This window comes from Sus scrofa, chromosome 9, assembly GCF_000003025.6.
Source record: "Sus scrofa isolate TJ Tabasco breed Duroc chromosome 9, Sscrofa11.1, whole genome shotgun sequence".
NCBI classification, from domain to species: domain Eukaryota; kingdom Metazoa; phylum Chordata; class Mammalia; order Artiodactyla; family Suidae; genus Sus; species Sus scrofa.
In genome coordinates this window covers 98,102,402-98,126,432 of record NC_010451.4, presented here as the reverse complement: position 1 = coordinate 98,126,432, position 24,031 = coordinate 98,102,402, and the positions used below count along the sequence as shown (strand labels likewise).

The following is a 24,031-nucleotide window of genomic DNA, read 5'->3' as shown; positions in this document are numbered from 1 at the left end:
CTAGATCATTTATATAGTGTTTAAATAGTAATTTTGGCTTTAAAAATCAGTAGTAGAAAAAGCCTAAGATAGCAAGTAGAAATAAATTACAAGAAATCTTGTCTTCTTTCCTACGAGCACCAGAATGTATTTATTTCTAACCACAAAGATGAAAATTACATGTCAAGGAACAATCTTAAGAAACTGTGGAAACTCTTGGCACATTCACTTACTCAAGAAATATATATTGAATACCAGCTCTATTAGGCATGAAAGCTACAGAGATGAAGAGATACAGTCGTTGCTCTAGGGAGCCCATTGTTTGACTTGATTAAACCAATAATTATGAAGCAGCATAATAACTGATAATTGATAGATGTGTGGACACAATGCCTTATTTTGCATCCTAAAGTAGATATACTCTGAGGTTTAGTCTCATTATTCTTGTCTCTACATATTTTATGATCCTTGACAAACTCATCTATCTGTGGGGCTCATCTCCAGGCAATTAACTCCCACTTGTACATCTCTAGCTCCCAAATCTTCCCCAGTTTTACTCTTCTAGCTCTTTATTAAACAACTAAAAGCTTAATGTCCAAAATGACAAATTAGTCCCAAATGTATTTATTTCCTCCATATGTATGATACCAACCACATTAGATCTTAGTCATTCAATTTCTTTTTCCCTCTAAACCTCCATAACCATTTGGATGATCTCATTTGTTCATTCCATTTTATAATGTTCCTAAAACAGTGGCCTTCTCAGCATCCTCTCTCCTCTCTTACCTGGGACTTTATTACCTCAAGACCTGGAGCTAGGATAATAGCCACTCCATCCATCTCTTAGTCCCTTCTACTCCACATGCTAACAGGTGAGAACTCTGGCAGCATATCTTGATCCAGTATTTTAATAGCTTATAGTGACCTCAAAATAGCCAACAATCTTAACAGCCTGACATGGAGAAACTTTTGAAATTTTTTTCTCTCTTGCCTTCTTCTACCTCTACAGAGCTTCCCCCCTCCCCTCAATGATCTCAAGCCACTTTGCTCCTGTCAGTTCTTCCACCTGAAATTCCACTCTCCCTCCTCTCCTTTCCCAGGGCTGCCTTGCTAAATCTTAGCTTTGGATTCAATTCTAATTTTATCTCCCTTATGAAGTCTTTCCTGACATTTAAATTGAAGTATGCTCTCTCCTATGTACTCCTTTAGTACTGCATCAAACTTTATCATGTTCTACAGTTGTTTTAATAATTCCTGAATATGGTTTAACTTCACCAATATATTTGAGTCATTTTGAGATCAGCAACCACTTCTTAATCACCTCTGTCTTTATACTGTTATATTGTATACAAGACACGCAAAATACATTTTTGTTGAAATAATTTTTTAAAATGGCATTTCTACTTCATATACATATTTAATCTTGAGATAAAAAGGTGGGTTACAAAGATTTTAATATGAGAAAATGTTTCTAGAAATTAGCATATATCCAACAAGATTATAACACAGTGTATTACCATTTAGATTTATACTTAAGCAGACTATCGAGGATTATTTTATGGACAAACTCTATAATAAATTAATAAAAACAAAATGAGGTTTAAATGCCTGTTAATAAATGAAATGAGGATTAATATGTATGTTACATTTGTAAAATTCATTTATTTTCTGTTTCTCAGGTAGGTTATAAGATTTTAAACTTATTTACTTCAGGTCACAATGTCAAAATTTTCAAATGCTAACATTATACTATTATATGGGCTTAGTGGCTTATAAAACCTTAGATTCTGTTTCTTCTACTGTGGTAAAGAAGAGATGAAGATGTATTTTTTTCTCTCAGGGAAAATAATAAAAGCATTTTATACTTCAGGCTTTTAATTCTTTGGTATTGTACTTAAAAACTATCTCTATAGCAGGATATATCCTTCTCTATCTTTTACAATTTCATCTTCAATCTAATTAGAAGATTACACACATATACAAACACATACAAACTCACACACACCCTTACTTGAAGTAATGTGACAAATAAAATAATCAATATAAAAACATGAAATTCTTTCCTGTATTTCAGCATTTCCTTTGAGAAAGTCCTCTACTGATATTTAATTTATCTATTTTATGACTAAATCCTTAAAAGATAGTGGATGACTAAGTGCCAACAAAATGATTCCACCTTTTTGGTAGAAGGAGCTGATTTTGGTAGTTTAAGCAACCAGGTACTTTAATATATTGTTTAAAATATAAAGCAAAAAACTGGAAGCAAATTAATACCTTTGTAAAAAGCTCACACTTTAGAATCAAGCCATAATTTTCAATTCCGACCCAGACTCCTCTCATTTTCAATAAGAGAATTTTTTTTGTTTTGTTACTGTCTTAATTTGATTTGTCTGAATATAAAAGTCATAATTATTCTTTGTCTTTTTTTTTAACCTACTTTCTAGTCCCAACCTATTACTGTTATCTAAAAATCTTTCCTATATTCTCAGTATATAAAAAATAGGTAATATTTACTTACACGTCGACCAGAATAAGCATATCTTTAGGAGATGCAGCTCCTTGGATGTACCTGTAACAAATATCACACGGATACTTTTTCTCTTGTGAAAGATCAAACACTGACATTCACTCAATTCCTATTTGCTAATCTATGCAATATATTCTAAGCTAGGCCTTACTTCCACTCCACCTCAGAAGAAATGCTCTTTTATTCAAAATTTTAGGAGTTCCCATTGTGGCTCACTGGAAATGAATCCAATTAGTAACCATGAGGTTACGGGTTCGATCCCTGGCCTTGCTCAGTGGATTAAGGATCCAGCATTGCCCTGAGCTGTGGTGTAGGTCACAGACACGGCTCGGATTGACATTGCTGTGGCTGTGCTGTAGGCCGAAGGCTACATCTGCAATTAGACCCCCTAGCTTGGGAACCTCCATATGCTGTGTGTGGGGGGGGCCCTAAAAAAAAAAAAAATTCTACAACACCAATTTTAAAAAGCTGTATTTAGAAGTTCCTGCTATAGCACAGTGGGTTAAGAAACTGAATGCAGAAGTTTAGGTCTCTGTGGAGGCATGGGTTTGATCCCAGGCCTGGAGCAGTGGATTAAAGGATCGGTTGTTGCCACAGCTACAGTGTAAGTTGCAGCTGCAGCTCAGATTCAATCCCTGCCCCCGAAACTTCCATATGCCACAGTGCAGCCATAAAATGGAAGAAAAAAAAAAAAAGGCCATATTTAACATAATAATGCATAATATTTAAAGTATGCTTTATAGATATTTATAACCAAAGAATAAGACATTTGTTTCAATACTCAGAGTAAAAGAAATTAACTTCTGGAAGAACACTTCTCTACAAAAAAAAAAAAAAAAAAAAGTTATCCTAAACTTAATTTTGCTGACCACAGCTCTTAAAACTCATTCTAAGGAACAATAAAAAAAACAAATAATAGTAAGACAACGTCACATATTTAAATGCAAAAAAAAAAAACTCCCTCAAATAGATTAGTGGTCTAGTAATGTGAAAAAGCAGCATCAATAGAAAAGAAATACAAAGGGACAATAAAATAATTAAAAGCAAAACAACATATGTTATTTCTAAGAGTTTCAAGCAGTGGCTCTCAAAATTTATAGTGTCCAAAAATCACGTGGAGAGCCAGTACAAAATCCTGATTCCCACATTTAACCCCAGCCCTGAACATTCTGAATCTCTGTATGTTAGAGGAGATTTTAGGAGAATTCTAATTATTTAGATGGTTTACCCATTGTAGAGATAAACTTAACTGCAGATGAGCGATCCTGAAAGCTCCTGTTGCCTGGCCAGATTGATGAGAAACTGGGGGCCTGCCTTCCCCAAAAGGAAGAGCTGCACCTGACCTCAGTATTATATTGATTGTCCATGACTCTAACTTCTCAGAAGTTTGCCAGACTACTTGCCGATTAGTTTTTAGACAAAATCTAGCACAATTAGAAACTACCCAGGACTATATGTTCATGACAGAGTTTATAACTTGTACTCAAGTTTGTTTCTCTACATGAAGGTAAAGCAGCACGAGTTCTGGGGTATTCCAATGGAAGGCAAATCTAGTTCCTGTCTAGCATCTTGACAAATGGTTCTGGCATGCCTCTCAATGGGAAAGTGAGAGGGCAGATATTATCTCTTCTGGTTGGCACCTCATTTCTAAGTTTCTGCCACAACAATCAGTTCCTGAAGCCAAATCATTTGATGTCATAGCCCACTCAACAAACCATGGCCATAGTCACTGACTTGGATAAATATCAACAAGAATAACATGGGGATTAATATTATGCGGTAGTAGGGAGTTCCCATCATGGCTCCCTGGTTAACAAATCCAACTAGGAACCATGAGGTTGTGGGTTCGGTCCCTGCCCTTGCTCAGTGGGTTAAGGATCTGGCATTGCCGTGAGCTGTGGTGTAGGTTGCAGACTCAGCTCGGATCCTGCATTGCTGTGGCTCTGGCGTAGGTCGGTGGCTACAGCTCTGATTCAACCCTAGCCTGGGAACCTCCATATGCTGCAGGAGCAACCCAAGAAATGACAAAAAACAAAAAGGCAAAAAAAAGTATGCAGTACTAGAGTTCCGGTTGTGGCTCAGCCAGTTAAGAACCCGACTAGGCTCCGGGAGGATGTGGGTTCAACCACTGGCCTGGCTCAGTGGGTTAAGGATCTGGTATCGTCATGAACTGCAGCATAGGTTGTGGTTGTGGCTCAGATCTGGCATTGCTGTGGCTGTGACATAGGCTGGCAGCTGTGGCTCAGATTCAACTCCTAGCTTGGGAACGTCCATATGCCACAGGTGAGGCCGTAAAAAGAAAAAAAAAATGTGCTACTCTTATATATGGTATGGTGTTGACGTAAATTGCTACTGGGACATTTATCAGGGCATTTTAAAAGCCTTAAGTATATTTCGTTGAATCAAGCATTATGTGTCTTAGAATTTGTCTGAACCCAAGCAAAAACTCAGAAATAAATGCCCAGTAATAGGGGGTTTTTAATATAAGTTACCATATAACCATTCTTTAAAATGACGTTAAGTGTGTCTTTTATGAAAAGGTACTCCACGGTATTGATATGAAGGAGTAGGTTACAAAGTATGAATAACATGTGAACTCATTTTTAAAAAAAAAAGACATCCACATATTAAATACATTAAAAAATTAAAATAAATGAGTTTAGTAATTGTTTCCTAGTGAGCACAGTTATGAGATATTGGGGCTTTTTAAAATCTGTGTTAGGAGAATGAGTTGTTTTAGTAGTGAGGAACAAATTAAGTTTCTTTTTGGAAAAAAACGAAACCTAAGCTATATGACTATAACCCGGGGTCAGTTCTCATTAGTTCACTGTCAGGGGCAAAATGCCTTCTACTTTACCTAGAAGATCTGCTTGGGCCCTACTCCAAGCAAACTGGGAACCTTTCAATAGAAATCCCCACCAGCTAAAAGAGATTTAGAGATGACACTGACTGTAAAACTTAGCATAGTCCTTTTGAAATGTGTTTCATAATTCATTTCAACAATATTAATTACCACTGCCCACTGAACTCATCAGCTTCATTTAGCTTTACTGTTTTTAGAAGTAAAAATGTACAAAATTCAAATGTATAAAAGAAAAAAAACCATGAGAACTCTTTACATAATCAGACAGTATTCACCCTGATAATGGAAAGATGCTAACTTAAAAAAAAACAAAACCTTATTTTTGCTTTATCTTTTCATGACTACCCCAAAATTCTTACCATGGTCTCCTTCGTACATCATAAAGGTCAATCTTGTTTGGAGTTCTACTGTTATCAACCCATGGAGAAGCTTTAAAAAACAAAGGAATAGAGAGATAGGGCAAGAGAAAGAAATTAAATGTAAAATATAGAAAGAAAATCAAAATATTAGCTATTATCTAGGAAATTAATATTCTTTAAAAAATCGTAAAGCACCAAGGACACATTCCACTTATCCAGAGCAATATTAAAATGGGAGATACCATTTTTATGCCTTTAATTTTTTCAAAATTTTTTAAATTAATTAATTAATTTTTTTTTTTTTTTTTGGGGGGTCTTGTCTAGGGCCACACCTGTGGAATATGGAGATTCCCAGGTTAGGTGGTCTAATAGGAGATGTAGTCACTGGCTTATGCCAAAGCCATAGCAACACGGGATTCGAGCTGTGTCTGTGACCCATTGAGCAAGGCCAGGGAGCGAACCCACAACCTCATGGTTCCTAGTTGGATTCGTTAACCCCTGCACCACAACAGGAACTCCTACTTTTCTTTTTTAAAATGGAAAACAACATAACAGAACAAAAGAAAGTTGTGTAAGTCAAGTTTTTCATATTATTTCAAAAATAACTTGTAAATACAGGAATTTTCTGGGTGGCAATTAATGTTTTACCAGGTTTCAGGAGTTATACATTTTCTTTCTTCTCTACTAAAGAAAAAACTTACCTTAAAAAAAGTTATTTGCCCATTGGGAACTGTACTTTCAATTATTTGATCCTTATATTTTTATTCAATTCTATACTATCTTGGTCTATAAAAAGCTTGTTTTCCTTGGATTGTTATAATAATTTTTAACCTTATTATTCACATATTTGACAATGGCTAGTCCATTTGAAATTATAAAAGTTAACTTATAATTAAAATAACTGTACAAAATTTTTTCCTTGTATGTACTTGAATGATCTGAAATAAGTCAGATTGAGAATCTTGTTAGTTTCAGCGCCTTATTTTGTAGTAATCAGAAAACAGTCTATCCAACTGTAACGCTTTTTTTTTTTTTTTTTTTTTTTTTTTTTTGTCTTTTTTCTTTTTAAGGCTGCATCTGTGACATGGAGGTCCCCAGGCTAGGGGTGGAATCAGAGCTGTAGCTGCAGGCCTATGCCACCACAACAATGTGGGATCCAAGCTGTGTCTGCAACCTACATCGCAGCCCACGGCAACGCTGGATCCTTAACCCACTGAACGAGGCTAGGGAGTGAACCCAGTCCTCCTGGATACTAGTTGTGTTTGTTAACCACTAAACCATGAGGCGAACTCCCTGCATCGCTTTTCAAATGCAATTAATTTACACTTTTTCTTATTAAATCAACATTTACTGTAATTAGAATGCTTTACAAAGCTTTACACATACATACATAGATATACACCCCCCCACACACACACCCAATGGAAAAGTCCTCCTCTCTTTAAACATGTTTAGACATGTGACGCAGGGAAATTCCTAATAACAATTCATATGACTTCTTCCAAACTATTTTGCCCTTTTCTTTATTAAGAAACAATGGAAATTATATAGAATGTTTCTGAGAATCATGTTTATTAGCTGACAAAGATAATTTGGCCAATTTGGATATGTCAAAAAAAAAAAAAAAAGCAAAAAAACTACCGAATCTCGCTTGACTATGAGATTTCTTTCTCATTAGTGGCTATATTATCAAGTGATTTATTCATTTTAAATGACTAATCACATTTATAACAAACAGTTACGTTTGAATATAGTACTTCCCCAACAACCATTTACTGATACAGACAATGCAACTAAAATGGTAAAATTTGCTTCAATTCTTTCAATTTGCATGTGTAGAAACTTAGAGCCAGTGAGATAAAATAGGACTTTTTTTTCTTATTGTGGTATCACTAGAATTAAGCAACAAGTATGCAGGCAGACTTAGTTCACTTTCAACCATTATCTAACTCCTCACGTTAGGGTCTTTGTAATAACTACAAATTCAAATAAATTGCATTATTTCACTACAATCTTGTGCTGGTTGTACATTTACTTACTGCCTCTCATCTCCAAATTCACACTTATATTTGTTCTGAGAAAATGGCTCTGGGTCCTTTAACTATTTTTCTTTTTTTTCCCACAAGCACAATTTTATACTTCATTAGCAAAGAAGAAAGAAAAACATCTGGTAGGTGTACTCAAGGCTCTTGTAGCAAGTACAGCTTTCCTAGTGTCTGACTTCTTAAGTGTGTGCAAAGTCTTCAGAGCCCTGGGTAGCTTCTCCAGACCAAGGCTTCAGTAGCTCTCCTGCTCTTCACCTACTCGACAGCAGTACCCCTGGCTATTTTTGTAGTGAAGAGCCTCTGATGTGACACCTGGAACCTTTTAGAGGGTGAACTTACAGCAATCCTACCACCATGACACTGCAGTGGCTTCTCTGCCATTCAGCGGGCCATGACCATGTTCTCTGAAAAAAGATCTGGATCTCAGTCCTGGGGTGCTGGGGCACTGGAATCTCTTCCTTGGGCTATCTACTTCTGCCCTGGCGGTTATTAACTATTAGTTATTAAGTGTTAAATTAGATATTTTATCTGGTATTCCTGTGGTAATTAGAGTTCTCTAATTACTTCTAACTAATCCCTCATTAGTCTAATCCCTGCTAGAGTTAATTCTTTATTTTTCTAAGACAAAACTTTTCTTATTCAAAGTATTGTATTTTCTTCCTTTTTTTTTTTTTTTTTTTTTTGTCTTTTTGCTATTTCTTTGGGCCGCTCCCGTGGCATATGGAGGTTCCCAGGCTAGGGGTCGAATGGGAGCTGTAGCCACCAGCCTACGCCAGAGCCACAGCAACATGGGATCTGAGCCGCGTCTGCAACCTATACCACAGCTCACGGCAACGCCGCATCGATAACCCACTGAGCAAGGGCAGGGATCGAACCTGCAACCTCATGGTTCCTAGTCGGATTCGTTAACCACTGCGCCACGACGGGAACTCCAAAAATATTGTATTTTCTTTCTCTTGCTGGACTCAGATGAATTTTCATGTTTTGGTGAGTTGAGAAGTATGATTACCACAGCCAATACAATAGTCGCCATCATGAGTTGAAAGTTGGTCAACCAATGAGTTTGAAAAGTTGTTTAATAAAACTTATTTGAAAGTCACAGTTAAATTAGATTTCTGAATTCTTTGCAGAGCATATTCATCTAGAATTTCTGTTTTCACTGTAATTGCTAATTGAAACATATGTATTACTGTTTCATGAAATTTATTTCTTAAAAACAGAAAAAAGGGCTATAATTTACAGTAGGAGCCAATTAAATTTTAATATAGTTTATAATCTTAGACGGTTTATATTAAAAAATATTTCTAAAGTTCTCTTAGAGCATTCTATTAGAAGTCTGCTGAGATATTTACTATTAGGAAATATCCCTTGATTACATTAAATTAAGATATTTACATTGTTAAAATTAAATAATGTACTTTATTCTGTGATAAAACTAATTTGTTGTAAAATCCCATTGTGGCACTTAAGTGGCATATTATTTATATGGGCTCAGAAATATGGAAAGTCAAATAGTAAAAAGGATAATAACTTCACACTGCAATTCCCTAAAATAATAAGTTTCATAATGAGGTACAATGAAAGCTATATGAAAGGAAATCAGAGCTTTTACGGTCCCTGCAAAAAAGTGAAGTGTCACTTATTTTAGATGTCCCTTTTGTTTTGCAATAATATTTAGGCATGGCAGGAGAAAGGAGTGGAAATGACAGCCTACAATGTGGGCATCTTATTTCTGAAGCCATCATTAACAGTGATAATCATTTATATTGTTTCCTGATAAGAAATGAACTGATTTATCTTTGACTAAATCTACTGGATGACACTTATACTTTACATAACATTTAGGGTGTGCTATGTCAGCCATCAAATTACTGATTTTAAAAAGGTGTTCACCTGTACATTAATTCAATATTGAAATATTCTTAAGAAAGTATGCAGATTGTAGAGTCATTTTCTAGTTAACATGGTCTAAAAATCCTAGAGTAACAGCTTTTTTTTAAATTTCTGCTAGGAAATAATAGACAAAATGGTGAACTGAGGGGCTGTCCTCATGGTATCGTTTTGAATGACATCTAATTGCATTTCCAATTAACAAGTTAAAATGCATTTTTCTAATTCTAAAAGACTTCACATTTTTAATCTCAGGTAAAGATTTTTAAAAAAAGCAAATTTCACACACGCAAGAATGCCTATAAAAGCCATTCCTGGTCCTATTGCCTAGATCTAACTGGTGTTATGTGAATCATTCCTTAGGCTTGTCTCTGTCATCTCCTATAGAGTATTAGTCATGGTTTTGAATTGCAAGCCAAGATAATGAATTTGGATTTTTTTTTAAGCCAAAATTAATTCAATAAATGTGTACTGCACAGCTTACAGAATTTCCAGGAATCTCAGTGTTGCTGCCTATTACTGTCTGGGTATGGATTCTACACAGTGTCTAGTTTGTATCATGGCTCTCCATCAAAGGCTAGGATGAGTCCCCTTGACAGAGTAGAATTATGTACCCAAAGCATGGTACCAGTGCATCTAGGAAAGCAAATAGCTATCCTCTTCAGATTCCGAGGCAAGAGAATCTACTTCCCAGTAAAACTTTTAACCTGGGTAATACCCTAAACATAGAAAGAAGATTCTATACTAGCTATGGTTACACAAAGTGACTTAATGAACAATCTCAAATCTTCTCTTCCTGTGCAGCAAAGTTTATTTCTCTCCCATATAATAGACTAAGTTAGACATTATTTAGGCCATAGATTCTGCTCCAAACAGGTATTCAGAGACCTAGAGCTGGTGCAGTCTTTGCATTCTTCAACACTTTGTTTCCAAGGTCACCTAGGGCAAGCAGCTGCTAGAGGGAGGGACAAAGTTCTGAGGAGAAGGAACAATTAAGTTCTAACAATCTCAAGTCTGAAGTGACACATATTACTTTCACTAATATTCTATTGGTAAGAACTACTCACATGGCCTTACAGAGATGCAAAAGTGGTCCCTAGCTAAGTAGTCATGCCCCTAATGAAAACATCAGGGCGGAATGGGAGGAAAGAACTTTGGTGGAGAACCAATGGCCTCTGCCATGGGAACAGAAAGACAATTTTAAAAAGAGCAATGTCCACTATTATGATAACACCAAATGTTCTGTTCTCAGCAATGTTTTCAAGCAAGCCACTGTTAAGATGAGAGAGGTGAGGATGGGTAAATTCAAAATTCAGTAAATATATTAAGATATTGGACTTAAGAATGATTTTTAGACTAAATCTTAGGGTTGGAACTGCTTACACAAGAAACTCGCTAGAAGAAAGAAAACTAGAAACCAACTAAGTGTTGTCAGTGATATTGTTCATGTTATCACAGAAACACAAGTCTACTCTGCAGAAGTGTTACAGTTGTTGTGAACTCTAAGGGAATTTTTGAACTCTAAGTCTGCACCAGGAACAGCAAGGTATGATAGCTGTTCTAACCATGCCCCTTCGTATGTTGCAGAAATGGTTACAGCCAAGAGAGCTGGAACCAGAGAACACAACCCAGAGCAGTGTGATAGGGTTAACCCAGAAACCTACTTTATTCAAGGGTAGGAGGTGTTTCTGTTTCCTTGCCTGATGGACTGTGATATATACCATAGACCAGCTGCAGCTGTATTTCCCATTCACATTTCCAAATCGGAGTGTTTATTGTCATACAGAAGACTCTACCACTGCATATTAGATATCTGGGCAGTGATGGGAATAGGGCAAAGAAAGTAACTGGTATTCTGCTATTTCAAAAGTAGTCAAATTAGGAAAAGTCTTATCTGAATGATGTAGAGAATTGAATGTGACCTGAAGATTCTGGATTTTGAGCTGGAGGTATTAACTTGTTGGGACTTGGGATCATCTCCTATGAAAAGGAAGAGAACGTGTTCTATGATCCAGAAAGTGTCCTTTTCTTTTCTCTAAAGAGGTTTTCGCCTCTTCTAATTCATTGATTTGATTTTCAATCCACAGTTCATAAACCTCTCCCATGGCTGTGCTCTATAATTACCTTGACTTTTCCAAAACTGTGGCAAATCTATTGCTTCAGTCTGTCTAATTTATTTGGCATTTAATCCTTTTGTATTGTAATTTAAATTTGAAGAAATATAAATTCTGGCCCCCTAATTTGATAAAAAATTTTTGCAAAGCAGAGACATCTTGTTATTTTAAAACACAAATTTGCACAGAGTAACCATGACAGAATATTTTTGTCACCCTGTATCTCTTCTTCCCTTATTACTTAGTACAGCTCGTCCTTTACAGCTGTATACATGGCACTTTGAAGATAATTGTGAGCATGAGACCACTAAATTCTGGCCAATGTAGCATAAGAGGAAAGCCTTTGTGCTTTTGGGAAGTGCCTTAAAAAGAGAAGAAATACCATTCTTTGTCCCTTAAGAAAAAACACAAATAACAGTGGTGAACACTGAGGCAGACAACATACTCAGAAGATGAGAAAGAAATCAGATAGGATGGTGAAACCTTATATGTGAAGCTTCTTTATCATACTCTTTATCATACCCTTTGACTTAAGTGAGAATCCAATCTCCATAGTGCTGAAATCACCACTCTTTTGGATTTTCTATAACTAGTAGCTAATATTAGTCTGAACTGATATACTGGACTTTAATAATCATCAGCATAAAAAAATAATATAGTAGTCACTTCAATTTAAAGTATATTTATAAAACAATCAACAAATGTAATTAAACATTCATAGTTAAAACTTTTATATATTCATGAATATCAAAGTGAAAAAAAATGAGGCATTTTTAAAAATAAATGATTGCCGAAAGCAATTCTTTTATAGATACCCAAAATGTTGAGGCTCCACTACTAAGCCGTTTTCTTCAAATTAACTGGAAATCTATCAAATGTTCCCTTTATAAATAATGAAAAAAAAAAGGATTCTTTGGACTGCTCTTCATCTGCTATTTGATGTTTAAAACATTTGGAAGTATTTTTCAAAAAATGTAGATCAAGAACATATTTCCACATGGCAGAAATATGTCCCTCTGTATACTCTGCACACAGGTCCTTTTGCATTTTATTCTAGCAAATTCCTAACAGATACAAGGACAAGGAAAAGTCTCCCTAAGGTATATTTAACACTAATTAAACATACACTAGGTTCCTTTACAGTAAACCTATGCTTTTGAAATGAACAAATGAAGGAGGATGAAGAAACAACAAATGATTAGTAAAATATTAAAAAATGTAATAGGAAGTTTAAGGAAATTTTAGGTTTTCTTTTCTTTTTTTTGGTAAATGCAACTAATTATATACAAAGAGTAAGAGCTACTTTCATTGGCACTTTGATGAGACTTTAAGTCCTAATTACAATCCCAATTACTACAGTAACTGGTACAATTTTAGGAGACACTAGCTGATGAAATGTGTTGTCTGTACCTATAGTTTTATGATGCATAAAAATTCACCATGTTGTTAGCTCTTGAAAGCTGTTTTAATAGCAATAAGGTTAATTTATATAAATCAATTAAGGGCTTCCGAAGGAAAGCACTCATAAATTAAACTGATTTTCCAATCAGTCAGTCCCCATCTTTCAGTGAAGATTTCACCAGACATGGGTACTAGCTTTAGCTCCGCCATGAAAATAAATTAAAGACACACAGTTACATTTTCATTTGGATTTAAAAAAACTTTTTAGGGTAAATATCTCTTAAATATGACGTACATATAACTAAAAAAATTCTTTAATTGGGATTCTTTATTTTATCTGGCCACCTTGCAGAGAAGTAACTTAACTAAGGTGATAGGCTAAAACTGCATCTTCTGATCAACTCCACTACATGGTATAACTGCTGTTTATTATCGCTTGAGCATCTGTTTAGAACTCCTTCCACATTTCTATTTCATTTGTGGTCAAATGATTGTAACCTTAATTATGTTCTTTAATTTCTCACAAGAAGAGAAATCTGGACTCAAGCAACACTGTTCTAGTAGTTATTCACTCTTGTAAAAATACCTACTGTTTGTATTTTCCATCTACTTCTCATTATATTATCTCATTGACCACAACAACCCTCAGGGGGTAAACTGAAGAGTTAGTGTTCATATTTTTCCGAACTGATGATTAAAGTTCAGAACATTTAGGCGATTCACCTGGTTTCTCACAGCCAGTAGGAAGATCTTAGCCTGAGGTCCAAATCTTGTTAGGTGAAAATCCAATTAAGTAAAAGTAACATCTATTCTATTTCCGCTCATAAAAATAATTAACAATATTTAAAGGCTACTTTGACCTTTGCTTTAACAGACAGTAATCAGGGATGAGCTGTTCTACATTATTTTAGCCTTTAGCAAACTGGTGAGGCTCAAATCAGACAGGCAAGTATGGCTTAATGAGAGTTTTCTTAAAAATCACTTCATTTTAAAAAATCTTTAAACTTGAGAAAAGTGTAAAATGTACTGAAAGTATGTTTTACCATAAACAGGAATATAGTGGTCCACTTTTAAATTACAATATTGTGTTAATGTCTTTGCTAAAGAGACTTAGTTCTATAACAGCATTATTACTATAAAGAAGAACTAATCATTCAACTTTAACAAAGAAGGGAATTCTGCCATTTGTGACAGCATGGACGAACCTGGAGGATGGTAGGATAAGTAAAATAAGCAGACACGGAAGGACAAAGCACTACACTACACAATACCACTTATATGAGGACTCTAAAATACTCAAACTCGCAGAAGCAGAGGAGAATGGTGATTGCCAGGGGCTCAGGAAAATGGGAAATGGGGAGGTATTAGTCAAAGCGCACAAGATAAGTAAGTCCTAGAGATTTCTGTACAGCATAGAGCCCATAGGTAATAATACAGTGCTGTATACTTAAAAATTTGCTAAAAGGGTAGATTTTATGTTAAGTGTTCTTATGGCAAAAAAAATGTAATTAACTGTTAGAGAAATGCAAATCAAAACTAGTATGAGGTACCACCTTATACAAGCCAGAATGGCCATCATCAAAAAATCTACAAACAATAAATGCTGAAGAGAGTGTGGAGAAGAGGAAACCCTCTTACACTGTGGGTGGGAATGTAAATTGGTGCAACCACTATGGAAAACAGTATGAAGGTTCCTCAAAAGACTAAATATAGAACTACCATATGATCCAGCAATCCCACTCCCAGACATCTATCAGTAGAAAACCATAATTTGAAAAGATCCATGGAATATTACTCAGCCATAAAAAAGAATAAAATAATGATATTTGCAACAACAGGGATAGAACTAAAGATTCATTAATTAACTGAAGTTAGTGAGACAATGAAAGAGAAACACCATATGATATGACATATATGTAGAATATAAAAAGGATACAAATGGGAAGTTCCTGATGTGATTCAGCAGTAATGACCCTGACTAGTGTCCATAAGGATGCAGACTTGATCCCTGGGCTTGCTCAGTGGGTTAAGGATCCAGCATTGCCATGAGCTATGGTGTAGGTCGCAGACATGGTTCAGATCCCACATTGCTGTTGCTGTGGTGCAGGCCAGCAGCTGTAGCTCTGATTCAATCCCTACTGGGAACTTCCATATGCTGTGGATGCAGTCATAAAAAGCAAAAAAAAAAAAAAAAAAAAAAAAAAAGCAAATGAATTTATTTATAGAACAGAAACAGACTCACATTTTGAAAACCTTAGGGTTACCAAAGGGGACACAGGTGGTGGGGGAGAGATGGACTGAGGGTTTGGGACTGGCATATGCACGTGAGGTATATGGACTGATTGGCCAGCAGGGACCTGTTGCATAGCACAGAGAACTCTACCCAGCATTCTGTGATAATCTATATGGGGAAAGTATCTGAAAGAGAATGGATATGTGTATATGTATAATGAGTCACTTTGCTGTACAGCAGAAATTATCATATCCTTGTATATCAACTATACTTCAATAAAACTTAAAAACTGTAATGAACAGTAAGAGTGTGGGAGGAAACTTTTGGAGATAGTAAGTAGGTTTATGGCCTTGTTTGTGGCTGTGTTATCAGCAGTGTATACTCATCACCAAACTCATCAAGCTGTAACCATGTACAGATTTTTATATACAAAAAATAACTTAAAAACGAAATGAACAACTTGGCAACAGATTTCCTACAATTGAAATTTCATTAAGTGTATTGCCCTAGCAGTCAAAGGAGCCATTACATGAGCTTGGAGATCATGTGATGAGGTAACTTACCTGCTGAACCTTTGCTAAAAAACAAAATATAACAAGAGAGCACAGGGTTCGTTCTACAGCTAATGTTCTGGGGGGACCACAGGGATTCAGCCAAATAAATATTTAAAAATCCTTTCCAAGATAAAAGTTGAGAAATGTCAACATAATTGAAAATATATGATTAGGATTAAAAAATTAAAACCATACTTCTTCAATAGCATTTAGAATAATACAGATGATTAGAATAATTAAAAGTTAATTGCAATTTGTAAAAAGAGTTATCTTTGAAAGTATGCGTAATATGATCCACCTTTCCTTCTGGCTCTTGACCCCAGGGTTCTCGCTCTCCTTTCTTATGCGATCTTCTCTACCACTCCCCTTTCTATTTCTCTCTTATAATCTTTATGTGTCTTTCGTTCTCAGCATCAGTGTCTCTCCAGTACTGGACTCTTAGTTTCTCATTATTATCCTAAATTTATCTTACTTACCTTTTTCTTCCTTTCCCTCAACTGCTCATATATGGAATTTCACAATGACTTAATGTACCTGTAATATTTTTTGGCCTGTGTCATGCAAAGAAGTTCCAGGGCCAGGGATCAAACCTGCACCATAGCTGCAACCTGAGCCACAACAGTGACAGTGATGGATGTGTGCCATGAAGGGAACTCTCAAGGTAATGTATCTTAAAAGACTTAAAAATCTAAAAATTTTTGATAAACGCATTCTTATATTTGTGTATTATTATTATTTGTGCGCTATTATTCAAAACTGTGCTCACAAATGTTTTGTAAGACCAGCTGTAACTGTAAGATTTATTACACAATGTTTTGTAAGACCAGCTGTAACTTTAAGATTTATTACACCATGTTTACCATGGGCATGAGTAAGTACTGCTTTTTCTTTCTTTATATTACATACAAAAATTTTCAAATTCCTGACATGTGATATTTAACTTATATGTAACATAATGGCACTTTAGAAGTGTTGTATGATACTGAATATCTGTTAAGTAGAAGATTCCACTATTATGGTAACAACTGATATTTTCCCCACATCAGATATTAATATTAATATTTTTCTTCCCCAACACTGACATTTTTACAAAGCAAGCCATTCTTATCTCACTTAATTTCTGTCAAAAAAAAAAAAAGAATTGTCAATGATCTTACTATCTAACACTTGCCACTGTGCAGTCATATATCTTTATCTAATTTGGTTGCTATGCAGCCTGATTAGGCCCATTGCTATTGCCATACAAAGCTAGATATTATCTAATTTCTATTTCATCCTGATTTTTACTGTTTTAACTTTTTATTGCTAATAATTCTGTTTTCTAAATGTTTATAAAATGCAAGTATTAAAAAATATTCTGATATGTATTGCAACTGTTTACAGTCAAATTACCTAGCATGTATTCCCACATCTCAGGTCATGCTTTGAGACAGAAAATGCATTTGTTCTAGTCAGCTTTTTCTAAAAGATGGAGAAGTTAAAAACATCAACAGACATTGCATTTACAGTCTTTTCAACAGGGTTTCAGAATCTACGACTGATTAATCTTTCAATTTCATTATAAATTTATTTCTCCTTACCCCTTTCTATAAGAATAAAGGTTATTACAAAAGGGTTTATTCATTTTAGTTTGTAAAATACATTCATCTTCATTCAATATATATATCATTAGTGAGATGCCTTCAGAATTAATCCAACCCGACATGTACGAAAGCTCTATTTTTTGTGAAAGTTTACTTCACTTCTGATCATACTCATAACAAATCCACATTCACTGATTAAAGCATCAATACTTTTCATATAAAAGCAGAGACTTGAGACCTGGAGAGAAATGTTTTCATTAGTTTCTAAAAGTTCTATTCATTTCTCTAGTGGGACTTACAACTAGCACCATGCTATTTAGTTAGACCCTTATCTCAGAACTGTTTTTGGATTCATGACAACCTCCTATTCTAGGTCAACGGGTAGCTGCTACTTGGTCTCCCTGCAGCCCTGCCAGACTCCAGGTGCCAACTGCTCCAGCTGCTTTTCAGGTGTTTTGGTTTTGAGAGCTTTTTGTAGACAGAAAGCCATGATACATTTTCTTTAAAAAGTAGCATAATAACCATCTTTTTCTTACTGTGTAGGTGAAGGTAACGAGTGTTCTAAAGAAACACAAAGTCTGGTACTTATCATTTTATTTGATACCTATTGCATCACCAAGTACTTACCTGGATAATACCGGGCCAGGCCTGTGGCACTGCCAAACACCTGCCACAATAATGAGGGATCTTCCTCTCGATTTTTCTTGAAAACTTCATCTAAGGCACTTGTCCAGTTCAGTTCATTTAACACAATTGTTGCTACCAAAAAAAAAAAAAAAAAAAAAAAAAAAAAAATCAATTCAAATTTATAGCATTAATAATTGAATGTCTTCATTTATTTGCAAAATAATGTTATATATTTTCATTGCTTTATGGATGAAAGCACTCGAATCTGGTGGTTATCGAAAAGTTTAGACATGGAATCATTTCTTCAAACATATGTTTTTATGATGGTTGCCTTGTTGACATTTTGGGCTGAGTCATACTTTGCTGTGGAGCTATTCAGTGCTTTGTAGATGTTTAGCAGGATCGCTGGCCTCTGCCTACTGGAAGCTAGTACCATCCCTCCAGTTGTGACAAGCAAAACTGTCTCTGGATATCCTCTCATAACCCCTGGGAGGCAAAATTGTTTTCTGTTGAGAACCACTGAGATACCTAAAACGGTCAATAACAGTGTCTTCGCTGTGGGAGGTGGTGGGAGGCATTCCTCCCATTGAGGCAGTTCTGAAGACACCTATAGGATACCTCAGGACCCAGTTTCACAACCACCACCCCCAACTATGGGTGATTCTCTGCAATATACTAACATAGTCTGGTCTATTAACTGACTAAAACCAAAAACAAAGAGATGCTTGTCATAAGCATAGTCTACCAACTATGTTTATAGAATAACCAAAAATATACATAGGTTGGTAAAGAAAAAAACCCATTCAGAGGCTTGATTATATCAATGTTAGAAATAAGAAGCAGCTGATACCTTTTCACTACCATTATGAACAATAATTTTCTTGTTTCCAGTTAGTTCAACTAATAATTAGAGCATGGTACTACTAAGGGACAGGTCACCTACTTATAATGACTGCCTGATGTTGGAGAGTACAATTATAATGAGAGAGAAACAATTAAAATACAGGATATAACATGGGCTAAAATAGTATATAATTTGTAATTATGGCCCTCCATGATCAGAGCATCCTATGTCTAAGGTATTAAAAATTTAATTGGCTTAGAGCATACTTTTCCCTTTTTACAAACAAGATGACAGAAGATAATTTCATCTTTTTTGGGAGGGGAGTGAGGTCTTCACTCTTTTTTTTTTTTTTTTGTCTTTTGTCCTTTTTTAGGGCCACACCCACAGCACATGGAGGCTCCCAGGCTAGGGGTCCAATTGGAGCTGTAGCCACCGGCCTATACCACAGCTCACAGCAACGCCAGATCCCTGACCCACTGAGTGAGGCCAGGGATCGAACCCACAACCTCATGGTTCCTAGTTGGATTGTCTCCACTGTGCCACAATGGGAACTCTGGGGGGTGAGGCCTTCAAATGTAAAATATGTTCCATGCCCTCCAGCAGATTAGGACACTCTGCATTTGAGAATCCATGAGCAAACCTGTACAGTGGACATGAGCTTGAGATAAGAACTGGAGATACCACTCAATTTTTCTATTCTTTTCTGTGACGACAGTAAGTAAAATAAACAAATGTATTAGTAATTAAATCATGCACAAAATTTTTTAAAGGTGAAATAAAAAAGAGCTTCTACCAAGAAAGATGCACCACATATGTGTTTATCTTTTAAAGTTTATCATCTACCAAAAAAATGAAAACAAGAATACTGTGAAATTGTTCTAGGACCAGCATCCTAATGCATTTTTCATTATTGAAAACTAACCTGATTTCCATCTTTATGGATATGATTACTTTCAGAAAGATCAGTTGTGTGTGTGTGAATATTCATGAGCTGGGTCAGATCCATAGTGCATCTGAGATACTAGTGAATTCATATTTAAAACCATGACCCAATGAACACTGAGTGGCCAGTTATATGAAAATTTATATTCACATAGATAACCTGAACTGATATCCACTATTCATGAATATTTATGATAATATACAAAGCACTGCAGAAAAAGAGGGACATCCTACCTTCTTTTAAACATTCATGAATTTTATAGTAATATTCTACTCAACAAATAATGTTTATTTATGTTCTAGTTAGTTATAATAGATTGGGAACTAATGAAGTCTATTTCTTCAATTTCCTTGGCTCTTTAATTCACATTAAGCAAGAATTCATATCTAATTATTTTTAATAAAGTTTTACTTGTTTCCAGGGCTGCGAAGATTTTTTTTTTCTGTTTTATTTGATAAGAACTACTAAAGAGTTCCCACTGTGGCTCAGTGGTAATGAACCCGACTAGTATCCATGAGTATGCTTGTTCAGCCCCTGGCCCTGCTCAGTGGGTTAAGGATCTGGCATTGCTGGGAGCTCTGTATAGGTTGCAGACATGGCTTGGATCTGGCTTTGCTGTGGCTGTGGCATAGGCTGGCATCTATAGCTCTAACTGGACTCCTTGACCTCTAGCCTGGGAACTTCCATATCCCATGGGTACAGCTCTAAAAAGAAAAAACAAAAACAAAAACAAAATAAAAACAACTACTAAGTGTTAGGCTATGATACACTGATTGTGACTTATACTTTTTTGTCCTCAGGGAAAAAGTTCAGCTCTGAAATGTTCTTACTGTTATGGGTATAAGTTTTTAAATTGCAGTTTATATATTTGAAAATTCTGTTTTAGCTAAGACATTGCAAGATGTTTTCCTCAAAACTTGTTCATGAGCAAATGAGCAAAGAACATAAAGAATTTACAAAATAGACACTTGAACTGATTTTAAATATGACTCATAATGAAAGAGATGGCATTGTATATGTATCATATGAGCAAGGTGTAAATTTGATGATAGTGATTACTAAGGAGTAAGGATATGGATACTTCCATTTGTCATTGTGTATTTATAAAGACTTTTGAGTGCAATCATTATTCTAGTAGCTACTTTTTTATTTGAATATCCAGAGAAAGAAATCAAAATTCAAAGGCTCTGCCATGGGGATTAAAAATTAGTGCAATCTCTTTAGAGAAGAGTTTGGCTGTAGTTGTCCACCAAAATGCACAGTCTTTAACAATTCTACTTCATGAGATTTATACTATAGATGTTGTAGAGATCTCCAGACTTGATGCAGAGAATTTTAGACTGAGAGTCATTCTTTCAATTATACTGTTCAAATATCTTAAAACACCAGAACTAGAAAGTAAAACAAATTACTGCACTAAGAAATAATTTTTCTCAGATTATAGTGAAAGCAGCTAAAAATGTAAAAGAATACATAGAAAACATCAAAGCAAGCAAATACGACCACAATTTTAGATCCTTCTTGGTTACTGGATTTATTTTTCGGATCCACACTATGAATTACATTTGACTAATAAACATATTATTTGCTCTCCTACAATAAGCAGATTTTTATCTTCTTAACCTTGTGAAAATTAAATACCTTATCCAGAATTACTAAGATGCCCAACATTTCCACATTTCCATGTTAGTACCATAACTCAGGAAAAGTAATACTAAAAACAGCTTATGCAGATAATGGCATAAAAAAACTAATGCAGAATACTGGCCAAGCCAAAACAAGTTAATATCATTTCCTAAATCTACTTTCTTCCCCTGCTACCAACATTATATTTATACACACTAAGATTTTTTTTCCCCTCTCTCTCTTATTTAAATCTGTAAGTAGAGGTAATATGTTTTTAAATAACTATTCTGGCTACAACTGAGTAAAAAAGCCAGGTGCATTAGAAAAGTTAACAGTTATTAGGATATCTTTGGTTTTATATTACAAAGAGTTTATGTGGTTATGCTGGTACCTTTCTCTGGCCCCAGCAAGCATTTTCAGGCTTTCCAATTTTCCTAACACCACAGTACTTAAAAGGTATAAAATGTGATTCCCTTCCCCAACAACAACAAAAAAAAACAACAAAACCAAATTCCTTGGAAAATTATTTCCAGCCAATATTACCCTAGATTATGAAACTGTATTGTTCATTTGCTTAGACTTGACCCTCGAAAAATAATTATAGTACTCTTAACTCCCTAAAGGTCAACAAGTTATAAGTAAATTTCCACTGGTCATTGTCAAGATTTTAGAAATGCAATTATTTTTCTATAAGATACCATCTTTATATAAATGCCCAAAGCAAGAAATCAAAATTCAAAGGATCTTATTTAATTGCAGAAACATTGGTAAAAATCAGTAGCCAAATATTCCATATAATAATTCTAGAATAAATTACCTTTTTATTTTTAGTTCTTTATAATGATTTTTATTTTTTCCGTTATAGCTGGTTTACAGTGCTCTGTCAATTTTCTACTGCACAGCAAGGTGAGCCAGTTACGCATACCTGTATACATTCTTTTTTCTCACATCATCATGCTCCATCATAAGTGACTAGATATAGTTCCCAGTGCTATACAGCACGATCTCATTGATTAGCCATTCCAAAGGCCACAGTTTGCATTAAAAAGATAAAAATTATCTTTTTATACAAACTTGAAATATTTCTTGGGCACAAATAAAATCTTATCTTGTCTTTGGACAGATATATTCCAGAACATGCATAATAGTTTTGACTGATTTTCCATAAATAATTTGGCATAATTTAACATTATAATCTTCTAAATCATATATTGTATATACGTTGAATTATTTAATATATTGTATACCATATTCATCCATGCCCTCTTTCTCTTCCACTTCCTAAAATAATGTTTTACATTCATACAGACTTGCTTGAAAGGAGATTAGAAGTCCATAAGTGGCTTCTATTTTTTCATTGTGTAAGATTAACTGGTCAATGATGATCAAACCTTGAACCTACCGCCGGTTACTAATAAACTCGGCTAAGTGTTTTCCAATTTAGGAGGAAAATTAGTCCTCATTTTCTGTCAACTTTCAAGAAATGAAGAGTTTTATCTTTGTTTGAAAATGAGAGTTTGTGAAAATAAGTCTTTCATAGATGTCCAAGGCTAAGCCTGTTAAAAGCAGTGAATGCTGGGAAAGCAAACCTTGACTGTGGGGCCTCTATTCTGAATGGTATAAAGGATTTCACTGATAATTGATTCAGAATGCCAAGCATATGTCTCTATTCTTCTCATACTTAGTTTTCAAAATCATGGCCTTGGAGTACTACAATTCTTTTAGAGGATTCTTTTGTTCAATCTGGCTTCTCAAGGGAAGAAAGAAAAATCTCATTTGTAACAGCACAAAAGAAGCACCTTACATTTGGGGCTAATTCTGCTAAAATACGTGACTTATATCTGTTATCTTGTTTATGACATGAATACAGAATTGTTGACAAGTTCTAAATCCAATTTTCTCCTGCAAATTTCAGGCTATAAAGTGTTGCACTATTGCTCCCTTTTAAGTTTGAATACATTTTGATGACTTAAGGTTCCAGGCCTCATCCTGCATTGAAGGTACTCTATAACTATATGAAAAATCTTAATTTATAATGTCAACCTGTAGCTCTGAAATGAAGTGGAAATATGCTAGAAGAGAAACATATCTTTTATGGCTTACTTAAAATATAATGTAACTTTGATAAGTCTCCATAAAAAATACATTTTATAAAATATAAACTAGCTTTGACAGGACTTTGATAAGACTGCAGATCTTAAAGTTATGTTAGGAACCAGACACTAAAAGTTATTTTTAACAATACTAAATATGATACAATTAAATAATGAAAATAAGAGAATTGTCTGAAATGTTTACTACATTATTTCCATTAAATAATACCATTGTCATAGCCTTGCACTGAGATAAAGTTAGAATACATTACTTAATCTGCTATCACTGGTAATAACAAAGTCTAACACACCTGCTAGCACACAGTCAGTAAGTAAATCATTTTTTATGC

General features: G+C 34.9%; 1 protein-coding gene across 21 annotated transcripts in view; it reads right to left on the bottom strand.

Annotated features, from left to right (window-relative positions):
• Positions 1-24,031, bottom strand: part of CACNA2D1 (calcium voltage-gated channel auxiliary subunit alpha2delta 1) — a 484,869-nt gene that overhangs the window by 139,493 nt on the left and 321,345 nt on the right. For all 21 annotated transcript variants that reach the window (XM_013979785.2, XM_005667683.3, XM_013979783.2 and 18 more), the window contains 3 exon segments: positions 18,176-18,307; positions 5,729-5,798; positions 2,498-2,548 (listed from right to left, as the gene is read on the bottom strand). In XM_013979785.2, coding sequence (XP_013835239.1) covers positions 2,498-2,548; positions 5,729-5,798; positions 18,176-18,307 — 253 coding nt within the window.